Below are 23,319 nucleotides of genomic sequence, written 5' to 3' on the forward strand. Positions count from 1 at the left end.
CTCATGTACAAGATAACAGGAATAGGAATAAACATGAATAAGAACACTGAATTAGAAGGAAGCGTTCGTGAAATGGATGCGCTCTCTGTGGCGGAGGCCAACGAGACTGAAGCGAGCTTTTGTTTGGACCGGGGCGAAAAGCGGCTTCTTTCTCTTCCTTTCTGGCTTCCTCACAAACTTTCCCAGTGTGCCTGATGAGTTCCTCTTCTCGTCGGCATTGTTAAGTGCTGAATAAAATGATGTGGGGGCATTTAGTTTCCTATCCACCCGTGTGTAACAAAGAGAGTTTTATTTTCATCGATTATTTTAATTTGAAACCCGTTTAAATGTGTTTGCGGAGGAAGCAGTTTTTTCCGTCTTCGCTCCAAGCCTGTCCCCTCTGATGGTCGAACAGCATTCTGAATGGAATAGAGATGATCAAAGCCACCTTCAAGGGGTTGCTAGTACCGGACTGACTCTGGTCTCTTTCAGATCCATTCTTAAACCTCACTAGCTGACTTTGTGCCGCCGCAATCTCCAACCCTGGCAGGATTTCCGTGGGTTCTATGAAAATCTTGAATTCCTGAATTAAATTCTTGCACACTGATAAACCTAAAAATAAATTTGGGGAGCAGTACGTAACATCACGAGTAACGATACAGTTTGAAAAATCGCCTTGTTTTTAATATGTTTTTGGGCGGGGGGGGGGGGAAGAGATAAAATGACAGCCAAAACAAACGTACCAGTTGCGTTAGTGTTTCCTGGATCATAGAGAAGCGTCGCCGAGAGCGGCAACCGAAAGCGGAAATGTAGATGATTAGTCCGCCCCCCGCCTCTCTTGTGCGTTGCTTTCGAGGCCAATACTTTTTACGTAGCTTCGGTTAACGTGCAAATGACGGAAGCAGGGGGTGGAGCTTGGTTTGAATTGTAGCGGGGCGAAGCAGCTGTTCGAGCTGGGCGCAGGAAGGCCCGGAGAAGAAGAGCAGGACTGTGGCAATTAGCGATCGTGATGGCGGAAACTTTTGTACCCCAAGACGATGTGAGAAGGGAGGAGGAGAAGGGCACCTCATGCGGGAAGCGCATCGCCGTACCCCAGCCGCCCTCCATCGAGGACTTTACCATCGTTAAACCGATCAGCCGAGGCGCTTTCGGGAAAGTTTACCTGGGTCGCAAAGGCGGAAAACTCTACGCCGTTAAGGTGAGGCTCCCGTGGGTGGGGTTGCCTGGGAGCCTTCCCTCTTCTCAACAATTGTCGCGAAATACAGTTAAAAATGGTTAGCTTTCATTTTGATAGTGACAAAATAGGGAAATGGCAATAAAGCTGAATTAAAAGTTGCAAAGCATCTGGCGTGAGGGGACGATTTACAGATAGAAAAATGTATTCCAGGAATATGGATCCTTCATTTTTCTGGCATTGCTTCCTCCACCCACCCCCCTCTCTAGCTGCTGCTCATGTCTACTTACTTGTGCAGCATTAACAATCTTAAAGAAGTTAGTTGTGGGAGACAAGTGGCAGTGGATAAAGAGTCAAATGTATTTTCTCTATGTAGCTTCTGTTTTGAAAAATTACAGTCATCTCATATTCCTTTATACATACATAATCCTTCCAATTTGCTTTTTAAAAATATCAAGTCCATTAAGCATTTAGATAGTTAGCAAACTTCATTATTAGAAAAGGTAGCCAGGAAATGAACCATAGTATAAATGCCTAATCATTCCATGTAATGGAATATAATTATCTTTATAATTAAGTTTAATTCCTAATTTTTAAGGGTTGGAGTGAGGTATCTCAGATTTTGATTGAAAGTACACAAAAGATTTAAGATTTCCAGCATAAATTATCCTTCTGTGGTGGGTAAAATGAGGACCCAGATTATTGGGGGCAATATGCTGACTCTGTAAACTGCTTAGAGAGGGCTGTAAAGCACTATGAGTCTGTGCTATTGCTATAGTATAATTAATAACTAAATCATGTATTATTAAATTTTATTTGGGACTAAATGCATGGCGCATTCTGCAAAAACCCTCAATATGGAGGATTTATGAATTATAGGGATAAGAAAAAGTATTTTTTTATAATGCATTTTTCTGCAGTGGAGAAGTATGATGCATATATCACTAAATGCACAATTGTTTTTACAGGTGGTGAAAAAGGCTGATCTGATCAATAAAAATATGGCCCATCAGGTACAGGCAGAAAGAGATGCCTTGGCTCTTAGTAAAAGTCCTTTCATAGTACACTTATTCTATTCACTTCAATCTGCCAACAATGTCTACTTGGTGAGTAATCTACATGGTAGTGTCTTAGAAAACCCTGTATCTTTTAAGTGTATAGTAGAACCCCTGGTCATGAAAGCATCTGACTAGGACCAAATCGGGTTCTAATAAAAAAAATTCACATTTTTTTTCCATAGCCGATCTCCCCTTCTGTGCCATTTTTTTGTAAGCGCAAAATTTCCAAAATTAGGTTCGAGTCAAGAACCAAATCAGGTTGTGATCATAGTTATGGAACAAATTATGGTCATGATTGGAGGTTCTACTATACCTAGTGTAGCTATTTCAATCTATTGTTTATTTTTATAGTACTTTCCAGTGTCCTTACCATCTCTTGTTTGAATATCAACTTCAGTTACCAATCTTAAACCATTATTTCTGGAAATAATGGATAGCTTCTGGAAGCAAGTAGTTCTACTGATAAATTGTTCTCACTGTCAGAAAATTTCCTCTTAGTTCTAAATGGATCTCTCATTTATGGGTTTCCATCCATTACTTCTTGTCCTGCCCTCAGGTGCTTTTTGGAGAATAACACTCTTCTCTGTAATAGCCTCTAATTATTGAAAGACTGCTATCATATCGCACCTAGCCCTTTTCTTCGTTAGACAAGAGATACTTAGTTCCTGCAACCATTCAGTGTATGTTTTAGCATCCAATTCTCTAATCATTTTAGTTGCCCTTCTCTACATTTTTTCTGGATGTGGTCTTACCAAAGCAGTATAAAGCAATATTAACACTTCACTGACTTTGATTCTATCCCTCTGTCATGCAACCTAATACTGCATTATTTTTTTGCTGGCTCATATTTAAGTGATTGTCCACTAGGACTCCTAGATTCCTCTCTATTGTTGTTGAACTATGTGCCACTTATTCCATACCTGTGCATTTGATTTTTCTTGCTTATGTGTAAAAGCTTACTTTTCTTGCCACTGAATTGCATTTTGTTGGATAGGACCAATGTTCAAGTCTGTCAAGATCCTTCTGTATCTTGAATCTATCTTTGAAAGGGCTGGCTATTTTCCCCAGTTTGAAGTCATCTGCAAATTTCATGAATTTCCCTTCTACCCCCCACAAATAATTTATGAAGATATTGAAGAGTATTGGTTCTAAGACAGAATTCCTCCATGTAGATTTAATTCCATTGAGGACTACACATTGAGCATGGTTAATTCATCCATTAGGAATCCATCTGATGGTGATACTGTCTATACCACATTTTTCTATCTTATTAATAAGTAGTTGTAGTCTACTCTGTCAAATGTCTTACTGAAACCCAAGTATACTATGTCCACAGTATTTCGCTGGTCCACTAATTTAGTCATTTCGTCAAAGAATGCAGTAACATGATCTGTTTTTGACATATCCATATTGACTTCCAGTAATAGCTTTGCTTGTTGCAGAATATAAATGAATATAAATCACCATAACCTGATGGATTACATCCCAGAGTTCTGAAGGAGCTAGCAGATGTTATCTCAGAACCATTGTACTTATCTTTAAAATATCTTAGAGCACTTCAGAACTACCAGAGGATTGAAAAAGAGCTGATGTGGTTCCTATTTTTTTTTTTTTAAAAAAAGCGGGGTGGGGGGGACAGATCCAAGAAACTACAGACCTATCAGCCTAATGTTAATGCTTCGGAAGATGCTGGAAAAAATAATAAACAGATTTGTGCACAACTGGAAACAAAGTAAGTTATAACTCATAACCAGCATGTGTTTGTTAAAAACAGATATGCCAAGCCAATCTTATTTCCTTCTTTGACAAAGTGATTAAATTAGTAGACCACAAAAATGCTGTGGAAATAGTATGTTTAGATTTCAGCAAGGCATTTGACAAAATAGAGCATAATCTACTTCTTGGTCATCTAGAAAAATGTGGAATAGACAGCATCATCACCAGATGGATTTGTAACTGGCTGCAAACTATACTCAATGAGTAGTCCTTAATGGTACTACATCTACATGGAGGGAGGTAAGCAGTGGGATACCACAAGGTACTGTCTTAGGTCCAATACTCTTCAATATCTTCATAAATGACTTAGATGATGGAATACAACAAAAATTCATCAAATTTGCAGATGACACTAAGCTGGCAGGAATAACCAACACCCCAGAAGACAAGCTCAGAATTAATTCAGAAAGATTTTGACAGACTTGAACAATGGACCCTATGCAACAACATGAAATTTAATGTGGAGAAAAGCAAGGTTTTAAATCTGGACAGGAAAAACTAAAGATACAGTACATATGAGGCAAAACCTGGCTCAAAAACAGTAACTTTGAGAGGCACCTTGGAGTCCTAGTGGATGATCACTTAAACAAGTGTCAGCAGTATGCGGCAGCAGCCAAAAAAGCTAATAAAATCCTTGGTTGTATAAACAGGCATAGAATCAAAATCACGTGAAGTATTAGTACCACTTTATAAAGTAAGAACACATCTGGAATACTGCATCCAGTATTGGTCACCACATTACAAAAAAGATGTTGACTTTGGAAAAAGTGCAGAGAAGAGCAACAAAGATGATTAAAGGCCTGGAAATTAAAACATGAAAAACTATTGCAAGATTTGAGTTTGGCCAGTCTAGAGAAAATAAGGACTGAGGGGTCATGATAGCAGTATTCCAGTATTTGAGAGGCTGCCACAAAGGGGAGGGAAGGGTCAATTATTTTCCAAAGCACAGAGGGCATGACAAGAAACAATAGATGGAAACTAATCAAGGAGAGAAGCAACCTGGAATAGAGGAGAAACTTTCTAATAGTGAGGACACTTAACCAATGGAACAGCTTGTTTTCAGATGTTGTAGGGGCTTCATCACTGGAGATTTTTAAGAAAAGACTGGGCAGTCACTTGTCTGAAATGGTATAAGAACTCCTGCTTGAGCAGGGGCTGGAATAGAAGACTTCCAAGGTCTCTTCCAGCTCTATTCTGATTCTGATTCATAGATCTGTTGCTTAATTATCTTTTCCAGAATCTTTCCAGGTATTGATATCAGGCTGACTGGTCTGTAGTTTTTGAATCCATTTTTCCTTTTTTGAAATGGGAATCACACCAGCTCTTCTCTAGGATTAGGGTTTTCAGTCTTATAATAATAACTCTATGCTCCAGGCTCTTTGAAATTTATGATTCAGTGATTCTGCTAGCATGATTATTCTTAGTATTGCCTCTGGGATTTAATAGAACAATTGGAATGGGTGGCTATACAAAATGGGAGGATTCACGTCAGCCATATATTGTCTATCTTTGCTCTTAACAAATTTGTTCCCAGGTTTTACAAAGGTATTTTTATCTTGCAGGTAATGGAATATCTAATTGGCGGAGATGTTAAATCTCTTCTTCATATATGTGGTTACTTTGATGAAGAAATGGCAATAAAATATATTTCTGAAGTAGCACTGGCTCTTGATTACCTTCACAGACATGGAATAATCCATAGGTAAAAATCATGCTGTGCTGGATTTCCTTAAAATTTTAACATTTTCAAATAGGCCATAGAGTTTACACATATTTCAAAAGGCTGAAACTTAACTCACCACCTATAATAACTTTTGTGGTAGATCTGCTGCTTTAAGATTCATGTTTAATGGATTGAGATTAACTTCAAAAAAAAATTTTTGGTGTACTTTTTCTCTTAAATACCATATTTTTTGGAGTATAAGACGCACCTTTTCTCCTCAAAAAAGGGGCTGAAAAACTGGGTGCATCTTATACACTGAATACAGCATTTTTTGCCTTTTGAAACCCCGCCCTCTTCACCAAAATGGCCATGCAGAGCCTTTAGGAGGCTTGCAAAGTGCTTCTCTGGAAGCTGGGGGGGACAGAAATGAGCGAAAAACTGGCCTTTTTTCGCTCAATTTTGCCCCCCTCCCAACCCCCAAGAGCACTCTATAAGCCACCTAAAGGCTATTCATGCCCTTTTTCGGGGGGGGGGGGGAATGGGCCTGTTTTCCTGAAAACAGGCCGTTTTGGGGAGGTTTGCAGAGTGCAAAAACTTTTAATTTGCCTCTTCAAAACCTTGGTGGATCTTATACTCAGGTGCGTCTTATACGCCAAAATACAGTAATTAGAAATATAATTTCAGAAGAAAATTGAAATTAGTGTCCTCTGAAATGCAGTATTATAGAGTATACACTACATAAGAAGTAAACCATTCTTATTCTGATTGCTTTGGTAATAATAAACTATAGGAATATTGTTGGCACAAAAAACCTGTTTTCTACTGAAGCAAGGTATCTGTATACTCTGCATGTATACTTAATAAAGAGTCACGTGCGTGCCAGAAGTGGCATGCAGAGCCATCTCTCTGGACACACCAGCTGTCGCCCATTGCTTTTCTGGGTTCCGGCGTGCATGTGCACACCAGCCAGCTGGTCTTCATGCATGTGGGAGCGCTAGAAACGGGAAAAGCATGCACGCCATGGAACTGCTCTTTTGGTTTCTGGTGCTCCCACGCAGGAGGACCAGAGAGCTAGTCTTCCAGTTTCTGGCGTTCCCCTCTGCCCGACAGTCAGTTCCAAAAAGATTTGCCGACATTGAGCTAGGTGCCCTTGGGCAGTCATTCTTTCTCAGCCCAGTTCACCTCAGAGAGTTATTGTTATAGGGAATTTAAGAGGAAGAAGGTGTTGGATATATTTGCCAACTTAAGTTATTTGTAAAAGTAATAAAAGCGGGTTATAAATATCTTTTTTTTTAATTACTAGAGATTTAAAACCAGACAACATGCTGATATCTAATGAGGGTCACATTAAATTGACAGACTTTGGGCTGTCCAGAGTTACTTTGAACAGAGGTAAGCCCTACACATCTTAATATATTTATGCATCTGTATATGTGTCAGAGTTGTTGCCAAATACTTTTTTTTAATATGTATTGTAAGTTTACATGCACAATTACAATGTTATTCTTTGATGCATGTTTATAAATATCAAAAAGAACCTAATGATTATACTTTTTTTCAGAAATAAATATGATAGATATTCTCACTACACCATCAATGTCCAAACCTATGCAAGACTATTCTCGTACTCCTGGACAATTATTATCTCTTATCAGCTCTTTTGGTTTTGTAAGTGTTCAAAATAATGTATTTATGCAGTATTGTTTAACAACATAATGAATACACAATATTTAACATTATAAATGAAAAACTCGGCTAATGCAGCTATCTTTTTACAACCATTAAGATTTCACTGCTGATATAGTTGGAGATTACATAATGAAATACTTAAGTCTAAAAAAATCTGACTAGGCCCCCATGAAATAGCAATGAGAATACTAAGTGGGAGAATATAAAGAAATTCTACTAAATTACATTAGGTGGTTTTTAGCCATTGGAACAACTAATAAATTCTCCCATTTTGGCTGGCGTAATCTCTGTGCATTGAAAGAAACTTCTTTAAGCTTGTCATTCACACATGTAACATTCAACAGCATATCAGTGGAACTCTGATTGTTATAATGTTAACTGATCCATAGGGCTTTATTTTGGCAGAAAGCTTGAGATCCTGCCTGCCTGCCTGCCTGCCTGCCTGCCTGCCTGCCTGCCTACCTACCTACCTATCTACCTACCTATCTATCTATCTATCTCACAAAAATTTAGATATCGAAGCATATATTTCGGTTCAGAAACACCTGTGATTAATTTTGATTTGTCTATCTACTGAAAAATATATCTTTATTTTGGCAGTATACTCCAGTTGGAGGAAAAGGGCCTGTGCAGAGTCCAAGCCCAGTTTCTGCAGATATGCCTCAGCTGTCTCGAGAATTTGTTTCTCCTCTATCTATAAGTTGCAAAGATTATTCTATGGCATCAAGTAAGCTCCTGAGAGCATGTAAGTATCTAACTGGAATGATGTGATCCTACCATCTATGGAGATTCTCAATCCTCCAGGTCATGGTTGTCCCAAAGGTGCTTTTTCAAAAAAGCAACTGAGCTTTGTTTTTCCTTGAAGATGTTTCGCTTCTCATCCAAAAAGCTTTTTCAGTTCTGACTGAATGGTGGAGAATGGAAGGATTTATAATCCTGCAGCCATATGGTCATTACCACTGATTCTGATTTTAAGAGTCGTTGAGGTCACTTGGACGTTTTTCTATGTTCTTATTAGTGCAAGTGGGCATGAACCCTTCTTGGAACTGCTGAAAGGACTGTATTGTAAGTAGGAGTTAGGTGGTGTCTTATCTCCCTCTGTTGCGAGAGTGCTGTTCAATCCTAATGTAGCCCATCTTTCAAACCAGTGGTGATCCTATCCTTTTAAAGAGATCAATTTGTGTTGAAAAGGCCATTGAAGTTATGCCCTGCCCATTATTGGAATTCTGTCCAAAATAGGCATATCCATTGTTCATCTTGATGACATTTCACTTCTGAGTGCTTTAAATTCGGAGCAATTAATTTCTGGATGACTCTATCCTACTTTATGGTTATTGTAATGGAGAAAATAAATCTTAACAAACAAAATGGAGACTGCACCCCCCCCAAACTGCCTTTTAGATATGACAAAGATCAAATGCCTACTCATAGCTTTGCCTAATCCCATCAGTCCCAAATCGTTACTCCCTCCCCCTAAACAAAGCCTCCTGCAATACTAAGGCAAGAAAAGTAGCCCCCTCACAATGGAGCCCTATGGCAACCTTTAGTATAAAATTGCAACATAAAAGAAACTCCAGCCTTCCATCCGCTATCACCTGATGAGCTTAACATTCTATCCTCTTTAACAATAAACTTTTTCAGCTCTCCTGAAAGGTCCATTTTGCTATCAGCTCTGTCCTACTAATAGCTTCTCCAAAGTGGTCAGGCAAATCAGATTCCCTAGGACAGTGATGGTGAACCTATGGCACGTGTGCCACAGGTGGCACGCAGAACCATTTGTCAGGGCACACGAGGCGCTGCCATGTCAGCTGACTAGCACGCATGATTGCGCTGGCCAGCTGAGTTCACCCTTTTTTAAAGCCATTTTTTGCCCTCCCCAGGCTCCAGAAGCTTTATAGGAGCCTGGGGAGGGCGAAAAGAGAATTCCCCCCCCCCCCGAAGACCCTCCAAAGACTTCAGGGACCTTCAGGAGGCTTCCATGAAGCCTTCGGAGCAGTCAAAACAACCCTCCAAGCAAATCGGAAGTGACTTCTGGTTTGCTCAGAGGGTCGTTTTGACTGCTCCAAAGGCTTCAAGGAAGCCTCCTGAAGGTCCCTGAAGCCTCCAGAGGGCTTCCGGGGGAGCAGGGGAGGCTGTTTTCACCCTCCTCAGGTTCCTATAAAGCCTCTGGAGCCTGGGGAGGGCAAAAAAAGCATGCAAAAATGGGGGGGAGCGCCTGTAGTGTGCGCATACGCACTGAGGGGTCTCACATTGCATTATCGGTGCGGCATGCCCGCACACGGCCACCTCTCCACTCTCCCCACTTATGGCACGTGAGCCAAAAAAGGTTCGCCATTGTTGCCCTAGGATTTCTTGCTTTGCAGTCCTCACCCTCTATAAAAAATCTTTATTTTTCCCTTGTTCCACTGTCCGTTTTTCATGTAAAGCAGATATCCAATAATTGCAATAAACTTGGTTCTTCTTAGTGTTGTGTTCCTTCAGACTAAATACATGGCAATTTAAGTTAGAAATTTGTGTTGGTGTGCTTTATGAAATATATAATTATATGTATTATACTATTTCTATATTTTATACTTTTACCGGTATGACCTTTTCTAAACTTCCAGAAAATTCTTTTAATTGACCAAATTCAAAACAATGTAGATTAAAATATAAATTACATTAGAAAGAATTTTGAAGGCAGGAGAGAAATATCTAATTTATTTAAAAGAAATGCATTTTACATTATTTATTTTGAGCAATTTTATTTAATTGTTCAATTTGCTGTCAGACATTGTTTTATTAAACAGACAAAAATGACCTATTCCTTTGAAGGCATTGATTCTTCAGCTGTTACCCCTGGAATGCCTATAAGAAGCTTAACACCAACTCTGCTTCAGTCCAGAAGAAGGTATGGAACATCTAGTGCCAGTAGCCATTCCCGGACACAGCTTTCTAGTATGGAATCAGAGTGCTGCAGCAGCCCCAGGTGGGAAAAAGACATCCAGGTTAGGACTGCTTTTTTTCTAAGAATTTGCTTCTTACTCTGAATGATTCTCTGTTGGTACGTAACAACATTTAAAAAGTTTTTAAAAGTTATTTTTCCAAATAGGATAATCCCGCAAGAAATGGATAGCATATTCTGATAGATAGAATTGTTGGGGGGTGGGGGTGGGGGTGGGTTGCTATATTTTTAGAAGATTGTTCCTTCCGATCATGTTACAAAGGATAGGAATATATATTTTCTAAAAATTGATTCAAATAATTGATAGCAATTTTCAGCTCACATGCCCATCTTCTGACTCTTTTGTTCCCTCAACACATTCCATTCCTACATTAGTTAGTAGAAAATATGTCTATAGAAACAGAAGCTCCTCCAAAGTTAGTAAAACTTCTCTACTTTGAAGTAGTATCTGTATGTTATGGTGAGTCCATCTTCAAATTCAATGTATTACTTATTTATTAGACTTAAATTTATCTTTTTCCTAGCAGCTCAGAATATCATTCATAGGGTAATATTCTAGTCTTCAATTTTATTCCTATGAAGATGGCAAATTGAGACTTTATTATACATTTCATGACAATATGCAAATAAATACTAGCTTGTATGATTTGGATAGCATGTGAGAAATAAGAGATTGTCCTTTCGTAACTCGTGAGTTTCTATATCTAAATGTGGCCTCAAAGCAATATCCTCTAAGCAGAATATGAAACAAGTATAATAATTTTCTTGATCTTACCACATACAATATTTCTGGAATAGGGAACAAAAAGTGTATTACTAAACTAAGATTGAAAGTAGTAGGCTTCTCGGTAATATGTTTACTAATATGTCATTTTATTTTTAGTTCAGTATTAACGCAAGATGAGTTAATAGTAATAAGCATCTTATATCAACCACCATGGAGATAGTTTTGTGATTGGATGTGAAATTGAACTAGGATGCAGCTGTCATAAAGGACGTTTTCTCTTTTCATTCAGTTTCAATTAGAAGCCTTTTCCATCTGAAATATGGCAGACAGACTGTATATTCTGCTCAAAATCCAGAATGTACAGAGATCTGTTCCTCCAAAACAAACACTTGTCTCTTTCAGCTGAAAAAAAAACTATACTTTTTAGATATACATATTATTTATGCATCCTTCATTTCATTCTAATTTATTTTAATTTTAGTTGTATGTGTGTAATTACTTTGGGTTGGATTAGAGTAATGTTTGTCTACTTAGTTTGAAACTGCTTGGTTTTCAGGAAGAAGACAATTTCTGTCCTGCACCAGGTCAAATGAATGCAATGGAAAAACATGAGGCTGCAGATATGCCGCTTGTCAACAATAGTAAAGTCTTAAAGCAAAAGTTGCTGGAAACTGCTATCTCTCCTATTAGTAGTAATGACTCTACAGACAAGCATAATGGAAGGAGTGAATACATTGACTCCTCTGATATTTCTGTAAGAATTTGTGATGTAAAAGACCTAGTCAGAAAATGTCTTTCAGAGTATAAAGAATGGGAAGGAACGTTTTGTACAAACAACTCTGTTCAATCCAAAGATGTAACAAAACCTAACTGTCACTTTTCCCATCTGGGCTTGGATAATCTCAAGAAAGAAGAGAAGGAGAGACCAGTGTTGCAGAAGACTGGTATTAAAAGATGCTTTGAATTAGTTGATACTAGCCCTTCTCAAGAACGTATCCTTGTGAAAAAAACCAACAGCGAGTATAAGCGTGGTTGTAAAATTATTGAGTTCCCGGAAAAGAAAAGCACAAGTTTGACAGCTGAAATCTGTTGCTTAAAACTTGAAGGGTGTCTGCAAGAGAGCTGCCCGAAGAAAAGTCAAACAAAGGATTCAAATTGTTTGGAAGAAAATAAAGAGAACAAATCAGGGGCCCCCTTAATAGCTAAAAATCTTATGAATGAACTAGATGCAGATTATGAAAAGGGTGGGAAACATACAAACTTTAGTTTCGTAAGCATTGATGATGAAAAGCCTTTAGTGAGCATGAACATAGACTCTGATTTATCCCTTCCAGAGATCTCTGCTACAGAGAACCATTTAGAAAAACCCACATTTGATTTAAATGGGAGCATTAAAGATGTCCCCCTTGAGGAATCAAAATCAGAATCTATGTTATCATTACCTTGCTGCTCCAGATGGGAAACCAGAGATCAGCCAATGCTCCCTGTCCAGGAAAGCAAATCCCTGGATCGCAATCAAGATAAGAGTTTGAAATATATTACAGAGAAGCACACTAGTGTGCACTCTTCACCAATGGAGATGCTAAAGGCACTTAAAAAAAATATTGTTGCCTTCCGAAGTTACAATAGTTCTATTAATATGTCTAATATGACTGAGCCTTCAAAAATCAGTATGCTATCTGTAGAAGGAATGAATATCTCTGCCTGCAGTGGTTCTTATCCAATGACCATCACCCCTGCACAAAAAGGAACACCCTACAGGATATATCAGGTGGGTAAATGAACAAACACATTGAATGTACAATGCAGCATTATAGGACATTTCTATATAGAGCAAAGAGTTGCCTTAGATCCCACTGGTATATAACAAAAATCCCTCTATTGATAGAAGCTTCGTGAAATTTGTAAAGATGGTCATGATGGGTAACTGTCAACTTTAGATCCATATTTCTTGGATCTTCAGGGTCTCTTTCTGTTGGCCTTCCTTGGTAAACCAGACTAAGATGAACTAAATCTACTGTATCATAAATCTACATTAATAGAGCGTTGCAGGTCTGAAAATACAATTTTTCCCACCCTCCTCTCAGTGAAATGCACCATGTGATAGGACGCTTCTGTTTCGATAAAATTATATCAAAAATTATTATAGAACTTCTGTAGCACAAATACAGACTAGGCTTTTTCATATTTAAGTTGTTTAAACGTTAGTCTAAAATGATTTGTATGTTGGTACTACGCCAGTGCCGACTGGCGACTACGCGGAGGAGAGCCTTCTCAGTCGCAGTTCCGACGCTATGGAACAATCTCCCCGTGGAGATTCGCACCCTCACCACCGCCCAGGCCTTCCGCACGGCCCTTAAGATCTGGCTATCCCGTCAGGCCTGGGGATAAAAATCTTAGTTTGTCCCCTCCCGAATGATGAATAAATGTTGTGCTCTATTTTTAATATTATGTATTGTCTTATGTTTTTTGTCTTTGTACCCCCCTCCCCGTGTTTTGTAAGCCGCCCTGAGTCCCCTCAGGGAAAAGGGCGGCCTATAAATTATAATAAACACTCTAAACACTCTAAACCCATTTTTAGAGGATGTAACTTCAATAAATCTAGAGAAAATTTGTGTACACTTTATTTTTTATTGATGTTAGTAATTAGTTGTGACTTAAATGTTCTTATCGGAAATATTCAAATTTCTTCAATACCACTTGAGACTACAAAGAACAGAGAAAATATTAGCATATAAGAAGTGTAGGTTAAGGATATCATTTCTATCAGCCTTCTGGACTCCTCAGCTGTGCTGGGATTACAATTTCCAGAATTTCTGTTTTGTACAGCTCATAGTTGTATAGGCTTAAAAAATGATGGTTGAGGGCTAAACTGGAGAAAGATTGGGGCTCGATTTAGGCTTTGAGAAAACCCTGCAATATTTCTTTTGTTTAATATCTATGTTTTTAACCTTAATACTGAATTGAGATTTTTTTAATCCACTGAGAATCAATGAATTAAAACAGTATAAAAGCCTGAATAATAGATAAATAAAAGCTAGCTTTAGTTTTATGGTAAATGTACAGTTCAAAGCTCAAAACCTGTTGTACTTTTCAGATGGGAGCTTCTCACAAGTGGTATTAAGATTTCATGGCCAGTTACCAATTACTGTTTATAATGAAACTTTGCTTCTACAACAGCATAGGCAATTCATAGATCCTTTATCACTTTGGTCCAATCCATAAAAACACCAGAATTATGCAGCCAAAATTAGACCCAAAACAATTTGGTTCATAATAATTATTTTTAAGACATTTCATTTGCATTTCTTTTTTAAAAAAAACTCCAGTCTTTCCACAAAGAACTGAAGATCTGCCTAACTTTCCCAGTTACATCCCTTGGATAATTAAAAGTAATAATAAATTATACCTCCCTACTTATCAAAAGAGACATACAAGAAAACCTGTTTAGTTTGAGATAATACTGAGTATTTTGGAATTGAATAAGATGCTTCATTACAGGTAAAGTAACTACCGCATTTTTGAGGTATAAGATGCACCAGAGTATAAGACGCACCAAGATTTTGAAGAGGCAAATTAAAAAAAAAAGTTTTTACACTTGCAAACCTTTCACACACGGCCCATTTTTTGTGAAAACAGGCCCGTTGTTTTTTCAAACGAGCAAAAATGGCTCATTTTTTGTCAAAAAAGGGCATGCATAGCCATTAGGAGGCTTATAGAGTGCTCCTGGAGACGGGCCCATTTTTCGCTCATTTCTGCCCTCCCCAGCCTCCAGGAGTACTTTGCAAGCCTCCTAAAGACTCTACACAGCCATTTTGGTGAAGGGAGCGGGGTTTCGGGAGGCAAAAAATGCTGTATTCAGTGTGTAAGACGCACCCAGATTTTCATTCTTTTTGAGGGAAAAAGGTGTGTCTTATACCCCGAAAAATGTGGTAGGTTCTTTTTTAAGTGGTTCTCAACCTTTTTGGGGCCATGCCTCACTTAAGCATATTTAAAATCCTGATGCCCCTCCCCCCTGTCACATATAATTCTTACTTTACTTAAAAAGTGAACTCTACTCATGCGGAGGAAGCCTAAAAGGCCACCAACTGGGCTTAAACAAGGTTGAAATTGCCCCCATTAAAAATCAAATTGCCCCCCTGTGGGGTCTAGGCCCCACATTGGGAACCATTGATTTAAATCAAGGAATAAAATGAATATATTCTGAGCATCGTACTTTATATTTGATGTAATATTTATTTTTTGCATCAGACTCCTCAGGGAAATGTTGGGACACCCTATAGGACCCCAAAAAGTGTGCGAAGAGGGGCTGCTCCAGTAGTCGGAGAACGCATTTTAGGAACCCCAGACTATTTAGCACCTGAGCTTCTCATTGCAAAAACTCATGGTAAGCAAATTAATTTTCACTGGTTATGGATAATTGCATGTTTTCATCACTTATATTTTTCAGTCTTGTGATAAGATTCTGACTTTTTAAAAATCCTTAATTATTAACCTAATGAAATCCAAGATTTAATGTTAAAAATCCTTCAATCGAAAATATCATTTGAATTCCCATCAATTTATTATATAGGTAAAGGGAAATGATTCCTCTGTCCAGTCGTGTCTGACTCTAGGGGCAGTGCTCATCTCCATTTCTTATCCAAGTGGGCCAGCATTGTCCAAAGACACTTATCTGGTCATGCGACTAGCAAGACCATACACCGAGGCACATGGAACACTATTATCTTTTCACTGAACTATTTATTTATCTACTTGCATTTGCTTGCTTTCAAACTGCTAGGTGAGCAGTAGCTGTAGCAAGGAAGTATAGCACTTAGGTGTCAAATATGGACTGTCAGCTTTCCAATTGACAATCTCAATGTCTTTAACCACTGAACCATCATGGATGGCCCATAAAAATTTAGTATGTAATCTGATTCAATTTTACAAGCAAAGAAAAAAGGAAGGTCTGGATGAAGACTGTGGGATGATAGTCTGTAATTCTTATATTTAATTTCTTTATGTTTCATGAACTACAGTATACATTAATAGAAACAACAAAAATATTATTTGAATTGTTTCCAACATTGTAAAATCTCTGCAAAGAGAGATAAGCATATTTGATGTAACACTGGTTTTTGTTTTTTTTTAACAAGAAATTAGTCTATCTTCTCAAGGTCCATGTCTCAAAAAGTTACATAATACAGGTTGTCCTCGACTTACAGCCACAACTGGGACCAGGATTTCTGTTGCTGAGCAAGTTAAATGACTTGTGCTTAATTTTACAAAATTGTTGATAATCACTGCAGTCAAAATGAATTCCATGGCTGTTAAATATCAGTTGCTAAATGAATGGTTGTAAATTGTGGACTATTTGTATAGGTAGTCCTTGACCACTCAAAGTTATGATGGTACTAAAAAAAGTGACATGCCTTGCAGTTACAACATCATAGTGTCCCTCCGGTCATATGCAAATTTGAACATTTGGCAACTGCCATATATTTACAACTTATAGCATTGAGGGCCACATGATTGCCATTTGTGACCTTCCCGGGGTTCTTCTGCCAAGTGAAGTCAATGGGAGAAGCTGGTTTCACTTAATTACTGCAATTAATTGGTTAACAACTACACAGAAAAGTTGTAAAACCACATGAGTCACTTAGGATACCATCACTGAGTTTCATATGTTCCCATCCAATTGTAGTTGTAAATCAAGGACTGCCTGTATTTTCTCATTATAGTGCAGAAATAGCTTAATTCTTCTTGTAAATCAGGTTCACAGAGTACACCTAGCAATCAAGTCAACTATTATGATTTATTAACCATTCTGCATGGTGATATGTAGAGTTAATTGTGGTTCATTCCATAAATAATGAGTAAAAGAATTATGAACCATTTATGTTGCATTTTGAACAACAATCTAATTTATTGGGGAAGGTTTTTTTTAATACTTAACAGTTTCATTATAGAAGTATTTGAAATTAATGTGTTTCTACCTTAAGATGGTTCAAATAAGAATCAAACCTTAGCTTCACATTTTGATATGTTGTCTAGATGTTCCTAAGTTTGCAGCATTTCAGAATTCATAATAAACATATGATTGACATTTCCTTGTGTAAAAATATCTTTCATATGTGTAAACAAATGTCAGAGAAATTGATGTAGTCTTATTTATTTCATTGATATGTACATTGGGGGATACTACATTTAAACATATAATCCAGCAGTTGTATCTTGAAGTGACCTAAAAGTATTTTCATTTGATTCTCAGACATTTAAAATTTCCCCTTATGTGTGAATAAATAGACTAGATCTTCCTTTGGCTTATATGAAAAGCAGAACATTATCTTAAGGAGAGCATTTTTATTTGGAAAGCTGCTAATTGATGGTGAACTTATTATGTTAAGCATTAACAACATTTAATAAGTGAATGCAATGTAATAATTATAGCAATTCTGGTAAATATACTTGATATTTACTTGATTTTTTTACATACAGGAATTCACACCACTGGTAAGTTTTTTATAGCACTTCGCAAAACAAAGTTTGCATCGTTCAAGACAAGTATTGAAAGACCTTTACAATGAGCAGTTTATATTTCCAAAATGATCGTTCTGTTAGTCTAGTTCAATAAAAAATAAAATATAGTTTATGGAAGCTAACATCTCTAACAGGGACATATTCACATTCCTTCATTTCAGAGTGGAGTTACAACATTAAAAAACGCTTTCACTTGTATTCCAAAGGTTATTTTATTCAATGATTTATGAAGGAGAAGAGGAAGACAACCATGAATTTTTTTATTAGTTTCCTATTATGGTGTATAGTTTTATCACACAAAGGTTAAAATGCAGTAGAAATTTTAGATTTTGTGGATTTTGACTACATCTTTTAGGAAAATCTGTTTGCTTAAGAAAATTGGTCACTTATAAACTAGATTTTCTTGTATAGAATGTCAGTGCATGAGAACAATTATGCATTGACATTTTAATGCAGGAGAATATTCAAGTTCTTCTTAAACATGCCTCAGTGATTATTGACTATAGTTTCATTAAAAATTAAACACTAAATTGAACTATAGGGCTAGGCTTTCAATATTTAGGTGGCTTTTTGCTTTTGGGGGGGGATTTCTAACTAAATATGGTTGAAATGGTTCAGACATATTTCTTGCTTTAAATTACCCTCACACTCAATGAGTGAATGAAATGATTTATTATTTATTGATTTGATTGCTGCCAATCTTTGAGGTAACTATGGAACTTACAGAAGGTTTTTAGCTTTGATTGGCCAGCGTATCCAATTTATCTGGACTATTATCTATGAAACACTAAGGGGATATATATGTATGTGGACTGCATATAATTTGGCACAGCAAATGCATGTTTCACTTCCAGCAAAATGAGCTCTCTGGGGCTTCAGTAACATAGCAGCTAGAAGATGCATGTTGCTTAATCGTGGCTTTGGTGCCTCAGCAGCTTTGCTTGCTTTTGCTTCTGATTGCAACGCTGAATTTCATGACCTGAAAGCTATCAGAATAAAGACATTAACTAGATATAGCCATAAACACAACAGAACTTGTTACTGAATTCAAACTTGTCACTGGAGATTATTTTGCGTACACAGTTTTTAAAGAATTCATTGCTCTCCAAAACAATGAGATTATTTAAAAAAACAAAATGAAATCCTTTTTACACAGTTTAATCTTTGCTGTGTAAAATCTAGCTGTAGTAATTGGTTTCCGTTTAAAGCCTAAGAAATTCAGCATGCTTGGTTTAATTTTCTGTCCTGCAAATTGGCCTCTGGAAGTCACATGGCTTCCATCAATATGCCTTTGTCATGAAGAATTTAGAGAAATATTACTATAATAACACAGTGAGGGGAGAAGTGCATAAAAGAAAATTGCTGTTTCTCTAGGATGTTTAGCTGTTACACATTTTCTCCCTTTAAGTACAACATGATTTAATGCATCTTCAGGAATCAATGTTAATTTCTTTGAACTGCTTTTATCTCAGGTGCTGCTGTGGACTGGTGGGCCCTTGGGGTTTGCTTGTTTGAATTTTTAACTGGAATTCCACCATTCAATGATGAAACACCACAGCAAGTATTCCAGAATATTCTTAAAAGGGGTAATTATTACTTTCATCAAAATCAAATCCAAAGAATCCTTATTTAGCGTAAATATTGTGATACTGATCTGTATGGGTATGTCTTTCCAGATATCCCATGGCCTGAAGGTGAAGAAAAGTTGTCAGATAATTCTCAGAATGCCATTGATATTCTTTTAACTGTTGACAGTGCTAAGCGAGCTGGACTCAAGGGTTAGTTATTTCTTCTTAATCCAGTAAAATTTAGAGGATTATAATTTAGTATTCATAGTTTCAAGCTACATGAAGCAGAGTGGACATGGAATTCTTTTTAAGGCTTGAGGGTTTGGAGGAAAAAACTGGCTGAGGAAAAAGCCAAATCATCTGTCCTTAAAATCTGTGATACAATTGGTCACAAATCTGTTCAATATAATACTTTACAATTAATAAAACAAAATCGGTTAGAGGACAACAGTCTTGTTCCTTGAATTCAGAATATCACATGAGATTCTTCTCTTGTTATTATAAATGTAAATATATTTTGCTTCATTTACTTATAGAATTCAGAAATTACAGGGTTGCTTCCTAGAATTTCCAAGGTAATAAAAGTTTTAATAAATTTATATGCCGCCCAATCCCGGAGGACTCTGGGCGGCTTACATAAAAGACAATTTAAGAAATACTAGAAAGTTTAAAAAGTAAAAGACAAAGCAGGTTAAAACACAACACACACTCAACCGTAGTGGGGCTGGACCTCATTCAAGAGGTCAACAGCCCCAGGCCTGCCGGAAAAGCCAGGTCTTAATAGACTTTTTGAAGGCCGCGAGAGTGGGGAGGGTCCGGATCTCTGGGGGTAGATCGTTCCATAGGGCCAGAGCAGCTACAGAGAAGGCCCTCCCCCGAGGAGCCGCCAAACGACATTGTCTAGTTGACGGCACTCGGAGAAGGCCCACCCTGTGAGATCTTAGCGGACACTGGGAGGTATGTGGCAGAAGATGGTCCCGTAGATATCCAGGCCCTAAGCCATGTAGGGCTTTAAAGGACTGACATAAGCATTTGGCAAGATATTATGTTTGTTAAGGCGGCATTTCAAAACTAAATACAGGACAAAATTGGCAAACATTCTTATTGGTTGTGTTTAAACTTTAGCCAGGGGACTGTTGGGAGACTAAGTGCAGGTAATCAATCCAGACTGAATACTTAAAATATCCAGAATCATAAATCAAAATAATTAGAACAGTGTTTGTCAACATTGGCCACTTAAAGATGTCTAGACCTGTTTTCAGTATTCCTCAGCCAGCATGCATTAGAATGAGAAAGACACACAATCTAACACATGCTTTCTTTATTTATTCCAGAGCTGAAGCTTCATCCCCTTTTTCATGGTATGGATTGGGATAATCTTCACAATCAGACTATGACCTTTATACCTCAGCCAAATGATGAAACAGATACATCCTATTTTGAAGCCAGAAATAATGTTCAGCAACTAACAGTCTCTGGATTTAGTCTGTAGGATCAAAGAAAGAGAGTTGTGAAGAGGATTTCATATTTATCTTGACAGAACTTCCTAACACTTATTTTGTAAGAATTTCAGTTTTTTTTAAAAAGAGTCTGCTTTTAACTCAATATTTTTCTGTAAAAGCTATATTGAACTAGTTTATACAAAAATAACTTCTGACCTAATTTTTTACTTTGAATACTGCACTTTATATTAATTGTATTACATAATGTAATTATTATCTCTGACACTTTCCTACTCAACAAAAATTATTTTTCTGCTGCTATGGGTATTTCCAAATATGGGTGAAATGACTGTCTTTGCTATCAGCTGTAACAGGGAAACTTAAATGCATACAATTTTATTACTATTGTGCTTGCAATTATAACATGATACCTCAATATTAGAATCTATTTAAAACTGATTTCAGGTCAATTTGGAGCTGTACTTCTGTATTTTCAATGCACTGAATGGAAATTTGCCTGTTTTTAGGCATTTGGTATAATTTATATGTTAGTTATCCTGGTGTTTAAACTATTAGTATTCCCAGTGATTTCTAATTTTATTGTCAATGTTTTCATTCTTAATTTATCTATAAAAACTGGCAAAAGCAAAACAGGAAAGAGTTTACTTATTGCTATGTTTTTGGATAAATTATATTGGCATTTTAAATATTGAAAATGAGAATTTCAGTCTGGAGAAAAAAATAATCATGCATGCTTATTCGATGTAGTGTAACTCCAGTTCAGTGAAACAGAAAAGATAGTGGTTTATTTCAATTACTATGTATTTAAAACTTTGAAAATAAAAAATATGTATATATTTTGTAGTGCATAGTTTCTAATTCTCTTTTGAATTAATCACTGAAGATTACTACTTTCAGGTTTATTACTGTTATAAGAATTTATTTAAATAAGCTTCACATTGCAATATTTCTCAGTTTTCTTCCATGTCTCCCATAGGATTGCCCAAAGAAGTTTAGTAACATAATGTTGTCTTTTAGGAGGACTTTAGGAATGGTTGCTGGACTGTTTGGTAGCAATATTCTTTTAGTAATATAGGATCAACTTGGAACAGAGCTTCAGTCTCTATTTTTAGTTGGTCTGGTTGCATATCTGAAATTTAATGGATAACTCTTCAATATTCTCAAGTAATTAAAAGCATATTTACCTATTGTATCAGGATAGATTCCTAGCAAGAAATATAATTATATCTGATTCTCCATTCTATAAGCAGAACAATTATATTATGGACAGCTAGAAAATATTGGCAATTGTTATCTTTCACTGCCAAAAAAGATCAGAGCAATTGTTAATAATAAAAGAAATATTATACAATACAATTTAAAAATAAATAAATTTATATTACGAAACCAGTATCCTGTCCATGATATTTCTTAATCACTTATTCTTCGCTTCTAATGTTAACTAATGGACACATGTGAAACTTGATGTCTCCCTTTAGGCACATGTCAATTAATTTGACTATCCTTAGAACAGAGTGTCAAACTCTTTCATTGAGGGCTGTATCAGAGTTGTGTTTGACCTCGGGGGGCTGAGGTGAGTGTGGCCAGGGTGGGCATGACCAGCTTGATGTCACTTGTGTTGGAGGCATCCGTGGCAGCCCAAGCACTCTGCCAGTGAAAATTGGCTCCGAGCTCTGTTTTCAGCTGCCTCCTGCAGCCCTCTGCCACCAAAAATGGAACTTAGGGGGCCATACTCAGCCTTCCTGGGTCCCATTATCGACCAAGACTGCCTTGTGCAGCCCTTTGCCAGTAGGACACCCCCCCCCCAAGCTCCATTTTCTCTAATAGGCACTGCGCCAGACATTTGCCATTTCCAGGACAGCCCCGCGCTCCAGATCTAAGCACCTTGCAGATCAGATCTGGCCCCCAGGCTTTGAGTTCAACACCCCTGCCTTAGAATGTATCAACTTTGTCAGTTGCTATTGTATATTAATTAAAGATGGATAACAAGATCTACGAACTCTACAGTGCTTTTTTATTTTCAGTAGGTTGATGTTGAAATTTAACTTTATTTAAATTTAAACTCTTAATCCATTTAAACTTTTTATCACGTTTTTTTAATTTTATATTATTTATACATATCAATGCGTGAATGGTGCAATACATAGGTATCATACATTTCCATACAAATTGGCATAATATTTTTACTCAGTTATTACATTTCATTTTCATTATTTCACATTGTTTACACATACCTTTTACTACTTGCCTTCAGTTTCTAAACATCCCTCTTTTTCACATATCTTAATATCATAATATATATATAATATTATTCCCCTCTTATTTCTATTTCTTATATTTTTTTTCATATCACTGTAATATTCAAAGACGCTTATTTTCTATTTCCCATCTTTCACCTTTTATTATTCATATTTCCCTTATTTAGATCTTCACATCAATTTATATTAAAATTTCATCCTTCATTCTTTCATTATTCAATGTCTCAATGTACACTTCTAGTACCAATCACAATCATTTAAACATTTAAAATACATTATGTTCTTTCCAATCCTCCATGTGATTGTTGTTAATACACATTTACATTAAAGTATATTCTTTTATTATCTAATCACTAATCATAAATCTTATCATTTCACTGCTAATCATATTTTTATGTATATTTAATAATACCACCATTCAATCTCTAATTTTCCAATTAATGTTTAATTCTTATTCATAATTCCTCTATTTCACTCTTCATATTTGGTTATATTAGA

The 23,319-nt window shown here is 36.8% G+C and overlaps 1 protein-coding gene across 1 annotated transcript; it reads left to right on the top strand.

The window, feature by feature from the left end:
• Positions 1 to 903: 903 nt before the first annotated feature.
• MASTL (microtubule associated serine/threonine kinase like) lies at positions 904 to 21,398 on the top strand. Its single transcript, XM_014053190.2, has 12 exons — positions 904 to 1,177; positions 2,122 to 2,259; positions 5,550 to 5,689; positions 6,954 to 7,042; positions 7,212 to 7,318; positions 7,940 to 8,084; positions 10,154 to 10,326; positions 11,567 to 12,781; positions 15,262 to 15,397; positions 19,005 to 19,118; positions 19,209 to 19,310; positions 20,435 to 21,398. The coding sequence occupies exons 1-12, from the start codon at positions 989 to 991 to the stop codon at positions 20,590 to 20,592; spliced, it is 2,706 nt and encodes a 901-aa protein (XP_013908665.2). The 5' UTR covers positions 904 to 988; the 3' UTR covers positions 20,593 to 21,398.
• The last annotated feature ends 1,921 nt before the right edge of the window (positions 21,399 to 23,319 follow it).

The sequence above is a fragment of the Thamnophis sirtalis genome, unplaced genomic scaffold, assembly GCF_051295495.1.
Source record: "Thamnophis sirtalis isolate CommonGarterSnake01/CBP01778 unplaced genomic scaffold, rThaSir2_p1.2 scaffold_4, whole genome shotgun sequence".
NCBI lineage: Eukaryota > Metazoa > Chordata > Lepidosauria > Squamata > Natricidae > Thamnophis > Thamnophis sirtalis.